This window comes from Equus caballus, chromosome 11 (assembly GCF_041296265.1).
Source record: "Equus caballus isolate H_3958 breed thoroughbred chromosome 11, TB-T2T, whole genome shotgun sequence".
In the NCBI taxonomy this organism is placed as follows: Eukaryota; Metazoa; Chordata; class Mammalia; order Perissodactyla; family Equidae; genus Equus; species Equus caballus.
In genome coordinates, this window is record NC_091694.1 from 4,926,556 (window position 1) to 4,944,454 (window position 17,899).

At 61.6% G+C, this 17,899-nt stretch overlaps 1 protein-coding gene across 20 annotated transcripts in view; it reads right to left on the minus strand.

Moving 5' to 3' along the window:
• Nucleotides 1-208: 208 nt before the first annotated feature.
• Nucleotides 209-17,899, minus strand: part of SEPTIN9 (septin 9) — a 161,500-nt gene continuing 143,809 nt past the window's right edge. For 15 of the 20 annotated variants that reach the window (XM_023651940.2, XM_070225927.1, XM_070225928.1 and 12 more), the window contains 9 exons: nt 13,984-14,175; nt 11,204-11,332; nt 10,704-10,785; nt 10,196-10,333; nt 8,627-8,744; nt 7,560-7,655; nt 7,164-7,260; nt 3,303-3,354; nt 209-2,192 (listed from right to left, as the gene is read on the minus strand). In XM_023651940.2, coding sequence (XP_023507708.1) covers nt 2,057-2,192; nt 3,303-3,354; nt 7,164-7,260; nt 7,560-7,655; nt 8,627-8,744; nt 10,196-10,333; nt 10,704-10,785; nt 11,204-11,332; nt 13,984-14,175 — 1,040 coding nt within the window. In that variant the 3' untranslated portion in view covers nt 209-2,056. Of the gene's footprint in view, nt 2,193-3,302; nt 3,355-7,163; nt 7,261-7,559; nt 7,656-8,626; nt 8,745-10,195; nt 10,334-10,703; nt 10,786-11,203; nt 11,333-13,983; nt 14,176-14,596; nt 14,936-15,315; nt 16,187-17,899 lie in introns of those variants that run through there. The other 5 variants (XM_070225934.1, XM_070225940.1, XM_070225935.1 and 2 more) reach the window with 5 other exon arrangements.

A 17,899-nucleotide genomic window follows, 5' to 3' on the forward strand; every position in this document is an offset into this window, starting at 1 on the left:
CTGGGCCACGGGGCCGGCCCCTGCACTCACTTTTCAAGAGCCCCCACACACGAGTGTTTCTAGGTTCCAGAACCCTTTTATCCCCTCAAAGGGATCAGACAATTCCCCAGCAAGCACCCTGCCACCATCTTCACTCTCGTCAAAGCAAAACTGCTGCTTCCAGGGTCAGAAAAGAGAAAAAGCCCGGCTCTGGACGGAGCCTTCCAGGTTTGCATTTGCAACATTTATTTCAGGAAATACATTGTCAACACTTAGTTATTTATACAAAAAGAGACGAATTTCTCAGGAGGCACAGAGCGAAAGGCCACTGTGGAACAGATTCCGGCGAGACTAACAATTTTTCAAAATCCGGCTACAGGGAAGGAAAGCAAAGCCATCCCGGGTGGGCTGCCGCAGAGCCCCCGCAGCACGAGGCTGGAGGAGCGCGCCCCCCGAGATGGCCGCCCCACGTCCCGGAACCCCCCGCTGGAGATGGGCAAGTCCTTCAAATTCCTGGTTTTGGCAAAAACATGGCAAGTCGGCAAGAAAAGTGTTTTGCTAAGGGGTCCTGCCTCTCCTAGGTGGGGAGGGAGGAGACGCAAGGCAGGGACATCTGTGCACACACACATGCCAGCACACACCCGCGCACCCCAGGTCTGTCTGCGTCCCCTCCTCCCACGGTTCTTCTCCTCGGCTGCAGGCAGCAAGCCTGGTGTCCGCAGATGGACGTGCACCTCACCCGTGTCTAATCTCGTCAGCCTGAGCCGGGTCCTCTCTCCAGGAGGCAGGAAGCAGCACGAGTTCTGCTGTGCACAGCACGGACGGTCCCAGCTGGTCCCCCGGTGGAGCGAGGGTGAGGGAGCAGGAGAGACCGGCCGGGCCGTGCTGACGTGAACCCTGTCTGCGGCCGGCTGTGGGCTGTGAACACCTGGCTCCCAGCCTCTCCCTCTTTGGGGGTCTTTTCAATGGGCTCTGGGGTGCAGGGGCCCAGGCATACACAGGGTAACAGTCAGGCTCGCCTGGCCTCCCACCTCCCAGGCGTCAGGAAGGCCTGGACGAGAGGGCCGAGCGTGTGTCTGGGATGACCGACTGGGCCTTAATTTAACCAGAGCATCTTGGGCCAAACAGATGTTTGAACAGACACACACACACACACACACACACACACACTTGCCAGTCACACTGGGCAGGCACCAAGGCCTCTCGGGCCACTGAACTTCCCCAGCCACGGTCCACACGGCCCCCTGTTCCTTCTGCACCCGCCATCGCTTCCTCCCTCAGCTCCTCCACCGGATTCACTTGCTTGGATCTTCCCCAAAGTCAGAGAGGTGGGTGGGGTGCACCTTGTTCCTTCCTTTTAATTCTCAATCAAACCCCAGCGAGGGGGGAGGGGGCAACGGGGAGATGAAGAGACACCTCCCTCACTGCAAACTGTCCCGATTTCCCTTCTGAGGGGACAGCTGGGGAGTCTGCTGGCTCCCATGGACGGCAGAGATAAAGGCACTTTCTGCTCCGGGACAGGCTCGCCGCGTCTAAGCAATTGGCAACTTGCATCTCGTGGAATTAACTATTCTCCCTTGGGAGCGGGGTAAGGGCAGGGGGCTCTCTGAGTTACATGGTCTGAGTGACCGCCCACGCCATGTGGGGAGGCGGCGGGCAGGAAGGGGCTCCAGGTCCACCAGGATGGCTCCATCCTCCCGTGGGCACAACCCCGCCACGCTCCAGGGGCTGTGGCCGAGGGGGACCAAGAGGAGGGGCGGCTCCTCTGGGCCTGGGGTCCGGGGTTGGTGCTGATTCAGTGGGTGCTCTCCCACCCTCCTGGCCACGGTCCAGCTCCCACAGACCTCAGGACAGCCAGAGAGCCGGCCTCCACTCCGAGGCCCCACCCCGCCCGGGGCCCCACAGTCAGCGGCTAATGACGGACATAGTCAAGAGGGAACTCGTTATCTTGTTACTCGGCAGCGTGGAAAGGGGCGGAGAACCACGACACATGGAGAAAATTATATAAAATAAAAGGGGGCTGTGGGCGGGTCGGGGGGGCGGAAAAGACGGGGCAGGGTCCTGGGGCAGGCGGGGCCTACATCTCCTCGGCTTCAGGCTCCTTCTCCTCGACGCCGTTGGACATGGCGCTGCTGCTCTCATGCAGGCGCTTCACGCGGTAGGCTTCGAAGTGGATGCTGCTGGTGATGTCCTTGATGTTCTGCATGTGCGTCCTGGGAGGGGCACAGGGAGGTCAGCAGAGCTGCGCTCGGCCTGGCCGGGGATCCCGCCGCCTGCCTTCCCCACCCCCAACCCCTCTGCATGGCTCCCCGTGGGGTCCCCCAGCGGGATGCTGTAGGCCCACCAAGCGGACCAGGCCTGGGCACGAGGTGGGGGGCCGTCTCCACGGCAACCCCAGACCCTCTCAGGACACAGTGTCCTAACACAGCCCCACCTCAGTGTCAACCTGTGGCCAATCCAAGGATGGGGGCTGGGTGCAGGCTCAGAGTGGGTAGAGCCAGAGGCCCCTGGCAGTGGCCAGTGCCGGGGGGGTCTTTGCTCCAGTCCCAAAGCACCAGGCTGGCACCCAAGGGTGCTGGCAGGTGAGGGGCAGTGAGTGACCACAGTGGTCGCTGCAGCGGGCAGGCAGCCTGGGCTGGAGGGCCAGTCGACCCTGCTGGTCCTGTGCTCAAGCTCCCCTCTTCTGCAGCTCAATAGGACAGGTTTCGGGGTGGGTCTGAAAGGCCTTGGTGGGGTGTCCTTCCTCAGCCAGGCTCCCCAACAGGTTGGGCTGGCTCCTAGAAGCTGCACCCCCCACAACCTGGAGGTCCCAAGAGATGGCCCCGTCCCTCCTCTTGACTTCATCCCTGGACCCCATCTCCCTGCTGGCTGAGAAGCTGGGAGGCCCTGGTACCCTACCTCCGTCACCTGCCCAGCCCTCCCTGCCCCAGCCCCCTCTCTCATAGATCAAGGATGGGCTACTCCTTGCCTGAGCTCAAGGAAACCGAGGAGGAGCCTCAGCCAGGTCAAAGGGGTGAGGTCAGAGGACGCTGAGATGGGAGTGGGGACGCCCTGTGCTCGGCACACCAGACCTCCTGGGGCCCTGAATCTAACACACTCAGGCCGCAGGGGTCAGAACTCAGCCCGTCCCATGTGGAGGTGAAAAGGACTTCACTCCCCGCTTCATTCCCAGGAAGGTGTTTTAGAGAACGGACTGCCGAGCTTCTCCCAGGAGCGGGGTGGCACGTGCCCACTGCTCCAGAACCTCCCCACTCCCCAGCGCCCACCCCTGATTTGGGGCCCTCTCGGGCCAAGGCTGCCAGCCCCCGGCACCGGCATCTCACCTGATGAGGAGGTCGCGCAGGTAAGCAAACTCACAGTGTGCGGTGTTCTCGACTGGGGAGAGGAGACAGAGGCTGTAATGTTGCTCGAGGCCACCCTGCCCCCCAGGAACGCGGGGTCACCGCCCCACAGGCGAGCGCTGGGCCCCTCGCAGGCACGCGGCACTGCAACGTCACCGTGACAGGACCAGCTTGGCTCCTGCTCCCCGGAAGGTTCCGGTCTATCAGGGAGACGGCACAGTAACCGGCCGAGCCAGGCCCGGGGGAGAGAGCTACAGGAAGTGGCCAGGGTCAGCGGGGACCAGAGGGCTCCTGGGAAGGGCAGGATGTCCCAGGAGAGGCCTGAAGACAGGAGGGGCCGGGACAAATGAGGCGGGAATGGGATGGAGCTGGGACCATAGAGAACCTGTGCCCCACGACGTCCTCCCACTCCCCAAACACACCAGCCCCTGCTCAGGGCACACACAGGGCACACAGGCACACGCAGAGACCACGTACCGCCAAGTCATCGTTTATATCAAACTCAAGAACTCGCAAAGCTGAGCCCCACGCTGCCGAGGGGCAGCTGCATGTTACACAACGATGCACAAAGCCCAAAGGAGCGGTGGGCAGAGGTTAGCTCTGGGGGCGGCAGGAGCCGGGGCAGGAGGGGTCCCCAGTGCCCGGGGCCCCCTCGACCACACGGGTAACGGCTCGGGCTGAAGCTGGTGGGCATCTCAGTGTCCGTTTTATCGCTGTGCTTCCTAACTGATGTGTGAGTGTCACCGTCATGGAACAGCTGACCTTCAACAGGCGGCGAGTCCCACCGCCTGGGCCAAGGGAGGCGCACAGGGGAGTCAGGGGAAAGGGCATCGGGCACTACCCTGTGCCAGGCACTCCTGCCGCACAATTTCATCCTATCTGCACACACCCCATGAGGTATTGACGACCATACCTCCTTTGTGTTCTTAGGGAAATAGGGTTCAGAACACAAGAAACTGTCCGTCCAGGCTCCACGGCTGGCGAGGCCAGAGCAGGGCTCGGATCCCACCACGCCGGGCTCCACAGCCCAGGCCTCCCCCTCCCAGAGCAACACGGCCGTGCTCAGAGTCCAAGGGGCTGGTTTTTGAGCCCTGAGCTGGCAGGCAGGGACCCCTAAGGGTGTTCTTGATTTTATTCCAGCTGCCTCTTGCCGGGGCTCTGCCCTCCTCCCACATCCCCCACCCCGTAGGGCTGTGCTGGAACATTCTGCCGACTAACTCTCACGCAGCCTTTTAATCCAACACGGAGAGCAGTGGGAAGAACAGCTCTGAAGCTGGAGTGTGAGTGTGTGGCTGCTGCCTCCTGGCTTGGGCACGTTACTCTGGCCTCTCTGGCCCTCAGTTTCCTCATCTGTAAAGTTGGGGTAATAATGCCACCCACGTCCCAGGGACAGGAGACGATTAATGAGCTCGTTGTGCTCTTTATTACACCCCACCTTCCTCTTGAAAACACTTCAGGTGGTTTCCAAGGATGAGTCAGCTATCTCAGGATGGTGGCATACACCAAGTGGGAGGAAAGAACAAAGAAACAACACGTGGCGGGCAGGGGGGTGGGGCACACAAGGTGAAAGCTCTTAATAACCACGCTTGCCAAGGGTGAGCACAGAGCGGCCAGTTCTCAGCTCACAAGGTCCCGGAGATAAAAAGCCACAGCGTGCTGAGGAGTGCGACTATTCTAGGCTGGGGCAGAAATCTCCTGCAGGGTCCCCATGAGAGGCTGCTGGGATGTGGGAACCGCCACCTGGCCACCGTCTTTGCAGGTTCCAAAGGGCTGTTTCTCATTAACGACCCTCAGCATGAGCTGGTGGTGCCACAACATTACACAGGTCTTTTAATTCAATGGATCAGGGCCGCCACAGGGCAACAGATACAAAAAAGCCACCTGGCTCATTTCCCAACTATTTCTGTTACCGGCTGCCTGCAGCGCCCAGACTTGGCCACCAGGGGGCGGCAGATGCACACCATCACCAGGTGGCCCTCTCCGCCCCTCCCAGGTCCCCACTGGCCCTTTCTTATCCCAAACTTCTCCACCCTCCAAAACACGTCTTTCATGAAAAGGTTCCTAAACAGCAAGATTCCAGGAAGAGAGGAAATGGAAGAGAGGCCAAGACAGGATGAGCCCAGGACAGAGCCTGAGTGAGGCTGTCTTGGGGGGACAGGGAGGTGAGTGGCCCCAGAGACACTTCTGGGGTCAAGACTCCTGGCAGAGGGGAGAGCTGCGGAAAGGCAGCCTGCACAGCAGACGCTGGAGACAGAGCCTGGTTTAGAAAAACACCCACGCGGGGACCCCGAGAAAGACCCCCCACCCATCCCCTCCAGCAAGAAATGAGGAGCCTCTGGGAACAGCGTCCTGGCCGAGCACTGGTCCGTCCTCTGGGGGCGTGTCCTCTCCACCCCTCCCCCAAGCTGGAGGCCAGTGCAGGCGGACCCACAGGTTCTGGAGCCGCCGCCCACTCTGGGACCCTGGGCAGGACCTCTGGCCTCTGCAACCTCCCTTCTTTAAGAAGGTGCCAGTACTGCTGCAGGGAGCCCCGAGGACTTACTGACAATCGGTGTAGAACGAGCTGCCCGGGGAGGGCTCAAAGCCCGGCAGTTTTCATTACGATCATTTCTTGGAGCCACTGCTCCCCAAAAACTCCAGCAGTCTTCAGCACATTTTCTCATTTGACTACACTCTTGGCAGGAAGTACCCACCTTACAGAGGGGGAACACTGAGGCTCTGGGGACTAAGGGACTTGCCCATGTTCACAGAGCGGGGGGTAGGGGGGCTGCAGCTGCTGTGACCTTCTGCTTCCTTCTCTGTGTTGGGCCTTGAACAAGAGACAAAGCGGCCCATCTCACTGTCCTTTTCCCTCCTCCGCTCTAGAGGGAGGAAGGAGCAGAGAGGAAGAGTGAAAATTGCCCAGGTGCATCCCGGAGGGTGTTTCCACCGGAAGTGGGCTGAACTGTGTCCCCCCAAAACCACATCCAACTCCCACCCCTCGGTACCCGCGAACGGGACCTTATTTGGAAAGAGTTTTTAAAGACATTAATTCAATTAAGGATCTCAAGAGGGGATCACCTTAGATTTAGGGTGGACCCTACCACCAGCAACAAATGTCCTTAATAAGAAGAGGGAAGGACAGACACACAGAGGAGAGGCCACGTGAAGATGTACACTGAAGGGATGCAACTACAAGCCAAGGGACGCCCAGGACCGCCTGGAGCCACCAGAACAAGAGGACCTGGGACAGATTGTCCCCAGAGCCAACCCTGCCCACACCTTGATTTCGGCCTGCACAACTGCGAGAGAATACATTTCTGTTGTTTGAAGCTTCTGAGTCTGTCCTAACAGAAGCAAAGCCTGGAGCAGACAGACCAGCTGCCGTGGGACCCTCAGATGAGCCCCTCTGCCCCACAGGTCATGGGATACTACAAGGTGGGGGTCCTGGGAACTTCTGAAGTGGGAGGGCTGTCTGGTTCTCAGAGCTGGACAGACCTATATATAGCCCAGCCCTTTCCTAGGCCCAGAGAGGTGAGGCAATTTGTCCAGGGTCACACAGCATGCCTATGAAACACCAGCACCAGAACCCAGAACATGGCAGTCCCCACCCTAGTCCCTCCCTGGATATTTCCGTACCCATGGGATATCGGGGTGGAGACACAGCTCTGTCAGCTAATGGCTGTGGGCCCTGGCCAAGCCACCCTCATTTCCCCAAGAGGACTCATCCGGGTGGCTGGGTGGCAATGCAACAGATGAGGTGCTGAGCGCCCAGCTCAGGCCCTGACGCGTAGTCTCGGTCAGCAGAAGCAGCTTTCTCTTTGTGGTTTGTCTGAAAGCCCCAGGTGCCCGCCTGGCGGTTACCTTCGATGGTGCCCCACTTGGTTTTCCTTCCAAGGATCCTCTTCCCATTCACTTGGTACTCATGGTCACTGCCCACCACGGCGAACGGGATCATCTCCTGGGGGAGGGGCAGGGGGCATTGGCCACAGGTGCGGACAAGGCCAGTCCAACCTCTGGACCCCTGGGAGGAGCTGCCCTGAGCCTGGGGCCCCAAGAACTGAGACCCTTGGCCTGAGAGGGCCAGATGTGGACATTCAGGCTCTGTTGACATCCAGCCCAAAGGACAGGTTCTCATGGCTCAAGGCCATCCTACCCGTTTCCCCCAGACCCCCTGCTAGGGCAGGAAGACCCCCCACCCATCCCCTCCAGCAAGAAACGAGGGAGCCTCTGGGAACCGCGTCCCGGCCTAGCACGCACTCGGAACTTCTCGTTCACCAGCCGGTCCTCTGAGTCCTCGTCAAACTCCTTCTGCGGGTACACGTCGATGCCGTTGGACAGCAGGTCCGCCGTGATCTGGGGACCAGAGGGGAGAGATGTGGGCCCCGTGCATGTAGCACGCCAGCCCGGCCCGTCAGTATCCGCCCGCGCTCTGCATGACCTCCGCAACATGAGCGGCCCCAGGCTCAGGGTCAAGGGCGGGCTGTGGGGGCTGGTGACCTGGACACTCTCCAACTCCTGCGCTTCCGAGTGGAGGAGGGGCAGCTGCAGCCCTGCCTGCCCTGAGACAGACCTGCAGCTGCCCGAGCCGGTCACTGTCCCCAGCGCCCTGTCTTCCCTCTCAGCTCTTCACACGCCCAGGAAAATGATGCAGTCGGCCGAGTCCTCCCCTCCTGAGCTCTGCCTGGAACCCTCTCACTGCCGCCCCGAACACCTGCACAGTGCACCTGCCTGCGACAAACTGACACCACCCTTCCCAGGCACAGCTGCCAACATGGATGATGCTCAGTCAATGACATCCCTGTGAGCAGGGTCATTGCTGCCCTGAACACAGACCCAAGCCCGTGGGCAGCCTCGAGGGCTTTCTCGTCCCTTTTCCCTCTGGTGGACACACCGAGAGCACAGTGGACCATCCTTCCCTAGGCATGCTGGGAAAATCCCTGGTGCCCGGCTCACGGCAGAGCCATGAGTGGGGATTAGATTCGAGGGCTGTGCTCCCGCTCACTGAGGCAGAGGCCCACTGCGCCCAGGCCCCTCCATCTTTCCAGTTTCCCAGCCGGTCCTGATGCGCGGCCCTGTTAGACAGCAGCAGCCCAGGCCCGCCCGTCTGCTCGGACAGCCCCCCACGCAGCCACACTGGCACCGTGAGAGGGAAGGAAGCAGCAGCTCCCGCGGGAGAAGTGCCTGGTGGAGACCCTCCCTCTTGGACTTTCTCTCCCATCTGATAAAAAACAGGCATGCCTCGTCTGACAGCCCCTCCCCGGCCTCGCTCTCACCCAGGGCAGGGGGCCGGGGGCCGGGGGCCGGGCGGAGGGGGAGAGCCCTACCCGCTGCTTGAAGTAGACCCTCTCGTCCAGGGTCAGCGTGTCGGCCTTGGCGATGACCGGAACGATGTTGACCACTTTGCTCAAGCGCTTCATGAACTCGATGTCCAGGGGCCTGAGGCTGGAACACGACAATGCAGGTGAGATGCGGCTCCGTGAAGGAGGTGTGGCCGGGGGCCTGAATGGAGCTGAGGGAGGGGCCCTAGGGGTGCCTGTGAGGGGCTCCTGGGGTAGGAGGCACATGCCGAAATGGCCAAGGCTGTGGGTTGAGCCAGGCTGCGAGGGAGGGGCAGGGACAAAGGAAAAGGACGGCCCTGGACACAAGCACCACCAAGCATGGGCGGGGGGCGCTGGGGCCAGGCAGGCTCCCAGCATCCTCATCTGTGAGTTCCGGGTCCCAAAGCCCCCAAGGTGTCCACTCAGAGAGGGGCTGCCATCTGCCCCGTCTGCCACCAGTTCAGATGGCCGTTGGGCTGTGGGGCTTCGATTGGGAGGGGAGAGGATGGAGACGTGGGAGCAAGCACCTGGCACCTCTCCAGGGCGCCCCAGCCCCTCGCCACCGGCTCCAGCGTGCCCGTGTCTGACTCGGGAAAGGTGCCACAGACCTGAGTGGTGGGCACCATCTCCCCACCCTGGAGCAGAGCTGCGCTGCTCTTCCCCACGCCGAGAGCAAGTCACAGAAGGGGCGTGGGGCTCTGAACTAGGATGGCGAAGAGCCAGCCCTGTCTCGCAGGCCTGGGGCGGGAAGGGGGCACGGCGCCCCGCTGGGTCATGGCAGAAACGCCACTGCCTGCCAGCCCTCAGCGCCCTGCCAGTGCCATCTTGGGGCCTCTGCTTCCCACCACCGGCCTCAGTGGAGGTGAAGCCTGGAGCAGCCAAAACAACTGCCCTGGGACCCTCAGGTGAGCCCTTATGTCCCACAGGGAGGGGAGATGTTTGGTCATGGCTAAAGCCCTGCATGGCTGGTCCGCCCATAGACAGACCCCTGCTCTGGTGCCTGTCCAGCGAGCCCGGCCTCCCTGGCCCTGAACAGACCCTTGCTGAGTGTGGGCTCGGGGACCCAGGCTTGGTTTGCCCATAAAGACCCCAAGTTGAGGCTGGCTACCTCCAGCTGGACTTCTTCCTGTAACAGGGGCCTGTGGGGAGGGGGACCCCAAGCCCCGGGCTCCCTGCACCAGTGCCCACTTAATAGACTGGAACCGGCACAGAGAGGGTCAGGGAATGCTAAGGATGCATAGCTCAGGAGTCTCAATGGACCTGCCAAAGCCAGGCCAGAACGAGCAAACTGAGAAGCACGGCCCGGCCCAAGACACAGGCGGCCAGGTTCCAGGACCCGCGGGCCCACCCAAGCTGCAGGGAGGAGAGAGGGCGGGACACCACACAGGGTAGAGGGCAGGATGAGACGGGGGGCACACGTGTGGCCTCGTCACGACCCATGGCTGCTGACCATGTCCCATGCAGCCTTCTGCGCCCAGCCCGGGGCGGGCAGCACCGTGGAGGCATTCTGACGGTCCTGAGGGGACAGAGCCCGGGACAGCCCAACCCTAGGACGGGGCCGCGCGTGGGACGTACGAGTGGCCGGTGGCAGGGATGAAGTAGAGGCAGCAGTGGACGCGCGTGTCCGGGATGCGCTTCTTTCGGTTGATGTTGACCTCCTCCTGCAGGTACTTCTCGTACTGGTCGTTGATGAACTTCATGATGGGCTGCCAGCTGCGCAGAGGCCAGGGTCAGCCCACCTGCAGACACCCTCCTGCCCGAGCTCGGGGACAGCGCCCCCCGTCCTCACCCCGGTCACTAACGCCCTGACTGCCGGCCCGACGCCCAGTCCTCTAGTACACGCGCTGGGCATGTCTGACTTTCTGAGCAGAGGCCACAGCCTTATCTCAGAGCCCCCAGACCAGCCTCCCAGGGGTGGCTGGGGGAAGGACAAGATTCCAAGGAGCTCTGCTATAGTCAGGATTTGGGGCTTCTCGGGGTTGAGCGGTACCTCCGGCCCAGGAGACAGGCCCCAGCACCCCCGTTATGCTCTTCCACCTGGAGGAGGGGCCCCCACAGCCCACAGGCCCCCGGAGCCTCTCACCAGTTCTCATTGTTGATGTGGTCCCCGAACCCCGGCGTGTCGATGACGGTCAGCTTCATGCGGACACCCTTCTCCTCGATATCTGCAGAGAATTGCAGCGCCCACCGAGCTCAGGGGGGAGCAGGACCCTTAAAGACACCTGACGCCTGACCGACCTGCCCAACGAGGCCCCCTGGGGTGCCCAGGGTGACCCTCAATGACACCCAGGTGACGCCGGGGAGGCCACGGCCTTTAGCAGTGAAGTCCAGCAGGGGCTGGTGACAGTTATCCTGGGTAGGCCCCTGCCCATGAGCGTGGGTGCAAAATTCACTCGTCTCCAGGGGGCTTGGTCCAACTGGGCCCTCAGGGTCCTGGAAAGCACCCTTGACCCCTGACCCCTGATCCGCAGTTAACATGCCCAGAGACGCTGAGACGCTGCCTCGAGTCCCCAGCTCAGGGGACCTGGGGGCCTGACCCAGCAGGAAGGAAGAAGGCGTCACCACCGCACACCCCGCGCTCACCGTGCGTGATGGACTTGATCTCAATGGTCTTGGGGATGCGCTCCTCCGAGGTGGGCTGCACCGACTTCCGGCTGATCTTGGATTTGAAGAGAGTGTTGATCAAGGTGGACTTCCCCAAGCCGCTCTGCCCTGGGGAGAGAACAGGGCTGGTCAGCGGGCTCTCCGGAGAGGGCGGGTCATGGGCCCTGCCACTCAGGGGAGTCTGGGCGTCCCCCTAACCCCAGCACTCCTGGGGCAGGGAGTGCTCTGGGTCAGGGGCTAGTCAGGAGACAGGAAGGGCCAGGAGGGCCGGTGGCTGAGTTCCCGTGGCACACTGTAGCAGGGCAGGACCCGGACCCCAGCTTTTCTGACCACAGGGGTTGTCAGAGTGCCCCGTGCAGGGTCCCGGGCTTCCCAAGGGGAGCTGAGATGCAGAACAGGGTCGGGAGGTGGGGTGGGGGCTGGCCCCTCTGGTGCAGCTCCATTCTTAGCTGCTGGACACACTGGGATCCACATGAGGTTTGACAGGAAAGCTCTGCAGAGAGCACCCGCCCCAGGACCCCAGAAGGGAGGGTCTGTATCCCCCATGGAGGGAGCGTCTGCGAACGTGCCACCATCGAACCGTGGCTGGGCCACACAGCAGGGTTCCGGTCTAAAGCCCGGGGCTGGGCTCCCAGCCTCTGAGGTCACCTGGGTTGAAGTGTTCGCACACTCAGCATGCACAGCCTACAGTCGAGTTACTGCCGGGTTTGGTGAAAAGCCACTGGGTCAGCTCCTTCTGGCACAGGAGGCTGACCGGGGCCCCCAGACGGTGGGCAGCTGTGCCTCGCTGCCAGGGTAGGGACAGCCGCTGGCTGGCGCCCACGTCAACAGACCCTGCAGCTAGGGCCTGAGTGGCCAGTGAGCCCCCAGGCATCAGCCATGCCCCCTTGTGACTCCCAGGCACCCGGAGCCTCAGAAGCACTTGTGGCCCTACTGCGCGCCCAAACCTTGCCTCACCCTGAGCCCCTGCCACAGCAGGGGGGAAAAGGGCAGAGAAGCACAGTGGGCAGGGACCTGGACCCAGCTGTGACAGGAAGGTGCCCCCTGTTCTAAATCACCCTCAATCTAGGGCCTGCCTCGCTGCCGCCCAACAGCAGGTTCCATTCACACAGCACACCTGGGCGCCAGGCGCTGTCCTACATGCAGGAGCTCACCCTCACCACCAGGGGCCGTCACTGTCCCACCTGATGCAGGAGGAAACTGAGGCACAGAGCCCAGAGTGGGGATTAGAGCCCAGCAACCCGGCTGCAGGACCCCAGCCATGGCCTTCTACCTCAGAGATAGTGGGAATGGCTGCCAACATTTATAAAGTGCCTACTGTGTACCAGGTGCACCTCAGCACAGGTGGGTGCACTCTCACACGCACACACACCCACTCACACACGACTCCAGACTCGGAGCCCCATCGCTTCGCCCCTGCGCTCAGCTGCCTTAGGCTGTGCCAACCATCATATTTTTAAAAATTAAATTATACTGATTTTCCGACTCTAATAACCTTCCAAGGAAAAGTGTGGGCTCCAGGAGGCAGAGGCCGGTGTCGGGAATCCTTGGCCCAAGCTCTAGAGCATGCCCTCTCCCCTCTGCCCACCTGTTTTGTGTCCTGGCCAAGCTCAGGCCGGGAGCTATGTCAAATATTCCAGCCACGCCCCTTACATCTGGGCGACACCACCAGAATATTTTAGTTTATCCCGATATTAGTATTATTATTTTTATTACCGTCACCATCATTCCTATTGCTTCTGCAACTTCTCCTGCCCCTATCACCATGCCTCGGGCTGAACCCGTTATCCCACTTGTCCCTGCTGGCCCTGAGGGGTCAGGATTACCCCATTCATGGACAAGGAAACCGAGGCTGGCAGAAGCCCAGGCAAGTCAGGACCAGCACCACGCAGCTGGGTTGGAGCAAAGCCGGGATGCTGCCCCTGGTCTGTGGACCCCAAACAGACACCCTTCCACCCTGGCTGCATCTCTGCGGTGGGGGCACTGTGTGGGAGGGAGGGAGAGGAACCAGCTCCTGCTCTCTCTGCCCTTGCAAGCAGAGGAACCTTGTCATGCCCTCTCTGGGCCTTGTCTCCACCTGTAAAGTGGGATACCACCCACTGTGAGGACGGAATGGGACCTGAGGGGCTGCCCACTGCTCCCCACAACCCGGCCTCCAACCCTGTCTGGGCTGGGCTGATCAGTGACCTCCCCCAGTGACCATCCAGCTCTCCAGGGGCCACCAGGAAGCCTCCAGCCAGGCCTGCTGGGCGTGGGGGTCAGCCCCACCCAGGGCTAAGTCCAGGGCTTGACAGCCAGGGGAACACTTCTGCTAAAAGCAGAAAGTGGAGCCCACTGGTCAGAGAACTGCTGTTTACTGAGTGCCTGCCCACGCCCAGCGCCAGGCCTACCAGAACTCTCTCAAGGGTTCGTTTTTTTCTTTTTGTATGTGAGCCACTGCCATGGCATGGCCACTGACAGACAGGTGGTGTAGGTCTGCTCCTGGGAAGCGAACCCGGGCTGCTGAAGTGGAGCATGCCAAACCACTAGGCCACCAAGCCAGCCCCTATCTCAGGGGATCTTAATGAGAGGAGCCGAGAGGCGCTGGGGACCCTCCTCGCAGGCACACGCATGCACACACAGTGCCTCTCACTACCTGTCCCGCAGGCCGGGTCTGTCACCCCCTCTTACAGAAGAGGAGACTGAGCCACTGAGCTTGTGTGGCCGGCGCCGTGCCGGGTCCCTGCGTGGGTTCTGAGTGGTGGTGGAGCGGGACTCACCGACCACCATGATGTTGAACTCGAAGCCTTGCTTCATGGCCTTCCGGCGCATCTGCTCCAGGATGGAGTCGATCCCCACATAGCCGAAGTCCACGGCGGCCTTCTCATTCCGCGGTGCGGGCACCTGCTTGAGCCCGGCGTCTCTGGGGGTGTCGGCCATGTCGCCAACACAGCCAGGAGCTGCCTCAGTGGCTGCGGAAAGAGGAGCAGGGGCGTGAGGGCTGATGGGGGTCCTACGCAAGCATCTGCCAAGCACCTACATCCTTAGGTGGAGCCAAACACCATCCCCATCTCTCACATGGGGAAACTGAGGCTCGGTTGCCCAAGAGACCCCCCCACAGAACGCCCCAGGGCCGAAGCCCTTTGCACTTATTGTGCACCGTCCTGCAGCCACTCTCTGGCCACAGAGCGCCCCCGCCCCAGACTCTCAAACCGTCTCCACCAGCCTGCCCCTCCCTTGGCTCCAGGCCAGGGTGACCCCTGAACCCTCCTCAGCCTCCCTCGCCTGAGCTTCGCCCAAGGGTGCAGAATGCTCTTTGTCCCTGCCTCCACCCTGCCAGGCACCCAGGGGGGCCCTCCCCACCGCCTGCACCTGACTCGAACAGACCCACACCTGCCACAGCCTGAGGCCTCAGGGCGGGACAGCCTTCGGAAGAACGGAGGGAGAGACCAGCACCTGTTCCTTCCTGCCACTCCTGGGCAGGGCCTGCTCAATCCCAGCTGCCCTCCCCGCACCCACAGCCCTGGGGTGGGAGAGAGAGCGCTGGGGGCCTCTTTCGAGGGTCCTCTTGAGCCCAGCTGTTCCCCGGGGTGGCTGGCGGGAGAGGGCCCCTAGACAGCTGCTGGGGGCACTGCCCCCGTCTCCCGCCCTGGGCCGGATCCAGGTGGCCGACTTCTCGGAGGCCCCACGCCCACAGGACAGGGCCAGGTTTTGCTTTCAGGTCTGCAGACTGGCAGGGGGGCTGGGCTTCTCAGAATAACAGGTTCTGTGGTCTGCAGCCCGGAACCTTCCTTCTCTCTACAGCCCCTCCCCTGGCTGCCCTCAAGAGTCCACATGCCCAGGTCAGAGACCTGGAGGTGGGAGGGGCGCCCAGACGGCACCCACTGGACCACTGAGCCAGGGTGCTCCAGACAGTGGAGTTCCCCACCAGGGCCTGGCTGGAGCACATCAGCCGTGCCCGGTGCACTCCCAGACATAGCACACTGCCACTTGCCTCAACCACATGCCCTCACCACACCTTCCCTCGGCCATCCTTTCGGCGCCCAGGGGCTTCTCTGGGTCACCTTTCCCTGTCCCAGCGGGTCCAGGCACTTCCCACCCCCTCCGCCCACCAGGAACTTTCGGCTCCATCCTAGCTCCCAGGGGCGACTGGAGCTCTCTTCTGCTGCACCCTGAGCTCACGCGAAGGGACCACACGGTGTGTCCTGTTGCCTCCCCGGGCCCCGCCGGCCGCTCCGGTGAACCTGCAGCGAGGGGCTGCTGAGCTCCCTGGGCATCAGCCCCCAGACGCGAGCTGCGGTGGCAGGTGCACTCCACTGCCAGGGTGGACAAGCGGTGTTCCTGCCCCCCAGTCCCACCTGGCCCCACGAAGCCCGGACTCAGCGGGCCAGGCCAGAAGGTCACTGCGAGGCTTTCAGACAGACTGTTCCCACTTCCTGGGGAAATAACCAGACTCTGCCCCCCCGCAGCCCCCGCAGGCCCAGCCAGCTCGCAGACCCAGCAGCCACCTGTCTCACAGGAGCCTCAGAGGAGCCGAGGCGGACCAGCACCCTTCCCTCTGCCCAGGCCCACAGCAGGGCTGGACCAAGAGAACAGGGACAAGGACAACTGGCTTACAAATCCCAGAAACGGGTGTGGGCCATCTATGCTCACAGCCAGTCACTTAACTACCCGCTTCCTGAGATGGACAGAGCGTGGCTCCTCTGGCACAGCACCGCACCCGGGCCGCCCATCTCCCTCTAACATGTCACCAACAGACACAAGCTTGAGGCCATGGGCTCCACGCTGCCCAGCCCCACCCCGACCCCAGCCCCCCCCAGGGAAGGCCATTCCGGGCGGAGGCCCAGCTTCCTCCTCAGAAATACTCTCCGCTGGGCTCCAGCATCTTAAACAATCAGAGATGGGCTCCAGCATCTTAAACAGAGCTGAGCACCACCCCTGGCCCTGAACGTGGGGCTCTGAGGCTGCTTCCTGGAGACAGACACCCGGGGGGGCTCGCTTCTCGGGGCAGCAGTTCAGCCCCACCCCACGTGACTGAAAATTGCTTCCATCTGTCGGCGGAGCCACTCTGCCTGGGCCTGCCCCACCCCCACCTCTCCTCCACACCCCCCCCCAACCCTGACCCGAGCAGTACGGGCTGCCCCTGAGCCCCCCTCCTTTCCCCCCACGGGCCCTGGGGACAGCAGGGAGGGGGTTTCCGGCCTCAGCTCCAGCTGGCCCCCTCCACAGGCACCAGTGTCCACTGCAGAAACCCGACCCAGAGCCAGCATCCTGCCCACCAGGGCTGCTGGAGAAATACTACACAAATGTGCCATCCCACCCTCCCCACCGACTGAGGAGGCCTGGCCTTCGGCACAGGGGAGGGTCGTTCCTTCAAGGCCCTCCTCTGGGATGCCTCCTGCAAGCTACCTCCATTCTGCCCTGCCGGCTGGCCGACGGCGGCAGGCATGGACAGAAGGGGTGACAGGAGATCCCTTCTTTCCACCTGGCTGAGAGGCTTGGGGGCGGCCTTCAGGACCCCCACGTGGGAAAAGCAGAGGCCTGTCGGGCAAACTTGGCCCGAGACACTTTCTCTGAAGGCTTGCTCTCCAGAAGAGCCACGGGGCTCCAGCCACCCGGGAGGCAGCACAGTCCAGCGACTCCAGCACCATCCACCAGGATTTCCTCTATGATGGCAAGTCCTATGCTGCGCTGCCCAATATGGTAGCCACATGTGACTTTTTTTTAAATTGTGGTAAAATACACACAGCATAAAATTTACCATGTTAACCACTTGGAGCGTACACGTCAGCGGTGTTAAGCACATTCACGTGGTTGTGCAGCCGTCGTTATCGTCCACCTCCAGAACCCTTTTCATCTTGCAAAACCGAAACTCTGTCCCCATTAAACACTCACTCCCCACCCCCTCCTCCAGCCCCCAGGCCCCACCATCCTCCTTTCTGTCTCTATGAACCTACGACTCTAGGGACCTCATATTAGTGGAATCTTACAGTATTCGGCCTTTTGTGACTGGCCTGTTTCACTGAGCATAATGTCCTCAAGGTTGATCCATGTTGTAGCAGGTGTCAGAACTCCCTTCCTTTTGAAGGCTGAGTAATATTCCACTGTGTGGATGGAGCACAGTTTGCATATCCACTCACCTGTCGATGGATATGTGGGCTGCTTCCACGTTTCAGCTGTTGTGAATAACGCTGCTGTGCACGTGGGCATGCAAAGACCTCCCAGAGACCCTGCTCTCAGTTCTGTCGGGTCTACACCAGGAAGTGGGACTGCTGGGTCGTGGGTAGTGGTGTTTTTAATTGTTTGAAGAACTGCCAACTGTTTTCCTATGTGACCTCTGAGCACTTGAAACGTGGCTAGTCCACTGAGGAACTGAATTTTCATTTTACTTAATTATAATCAGCTTAAATTTAAACAGCTCCACGCGGCGAACAATCACCACACAGGGCAACACCGATTCTAGTCCGTCCCGTGCCTTCTACCGATGGAGAAACTGAGGCCCCAGAGTGGTTCTTTCAGAAATGCCACTGGAAATGGGCGGCAGAGCAGGAACTCCAGTGAGGATGGAATGACCTGTGGGACCCCCAGAGCCACACGGAGAGAGGACACTCACTCAGGACTCGTGGGATGACTGGGGCCTTGGGAGTCTCCCCTCTTGGGGTGGGGCAGGGGCTCTGCCGCCCAGGCTGGCCCACA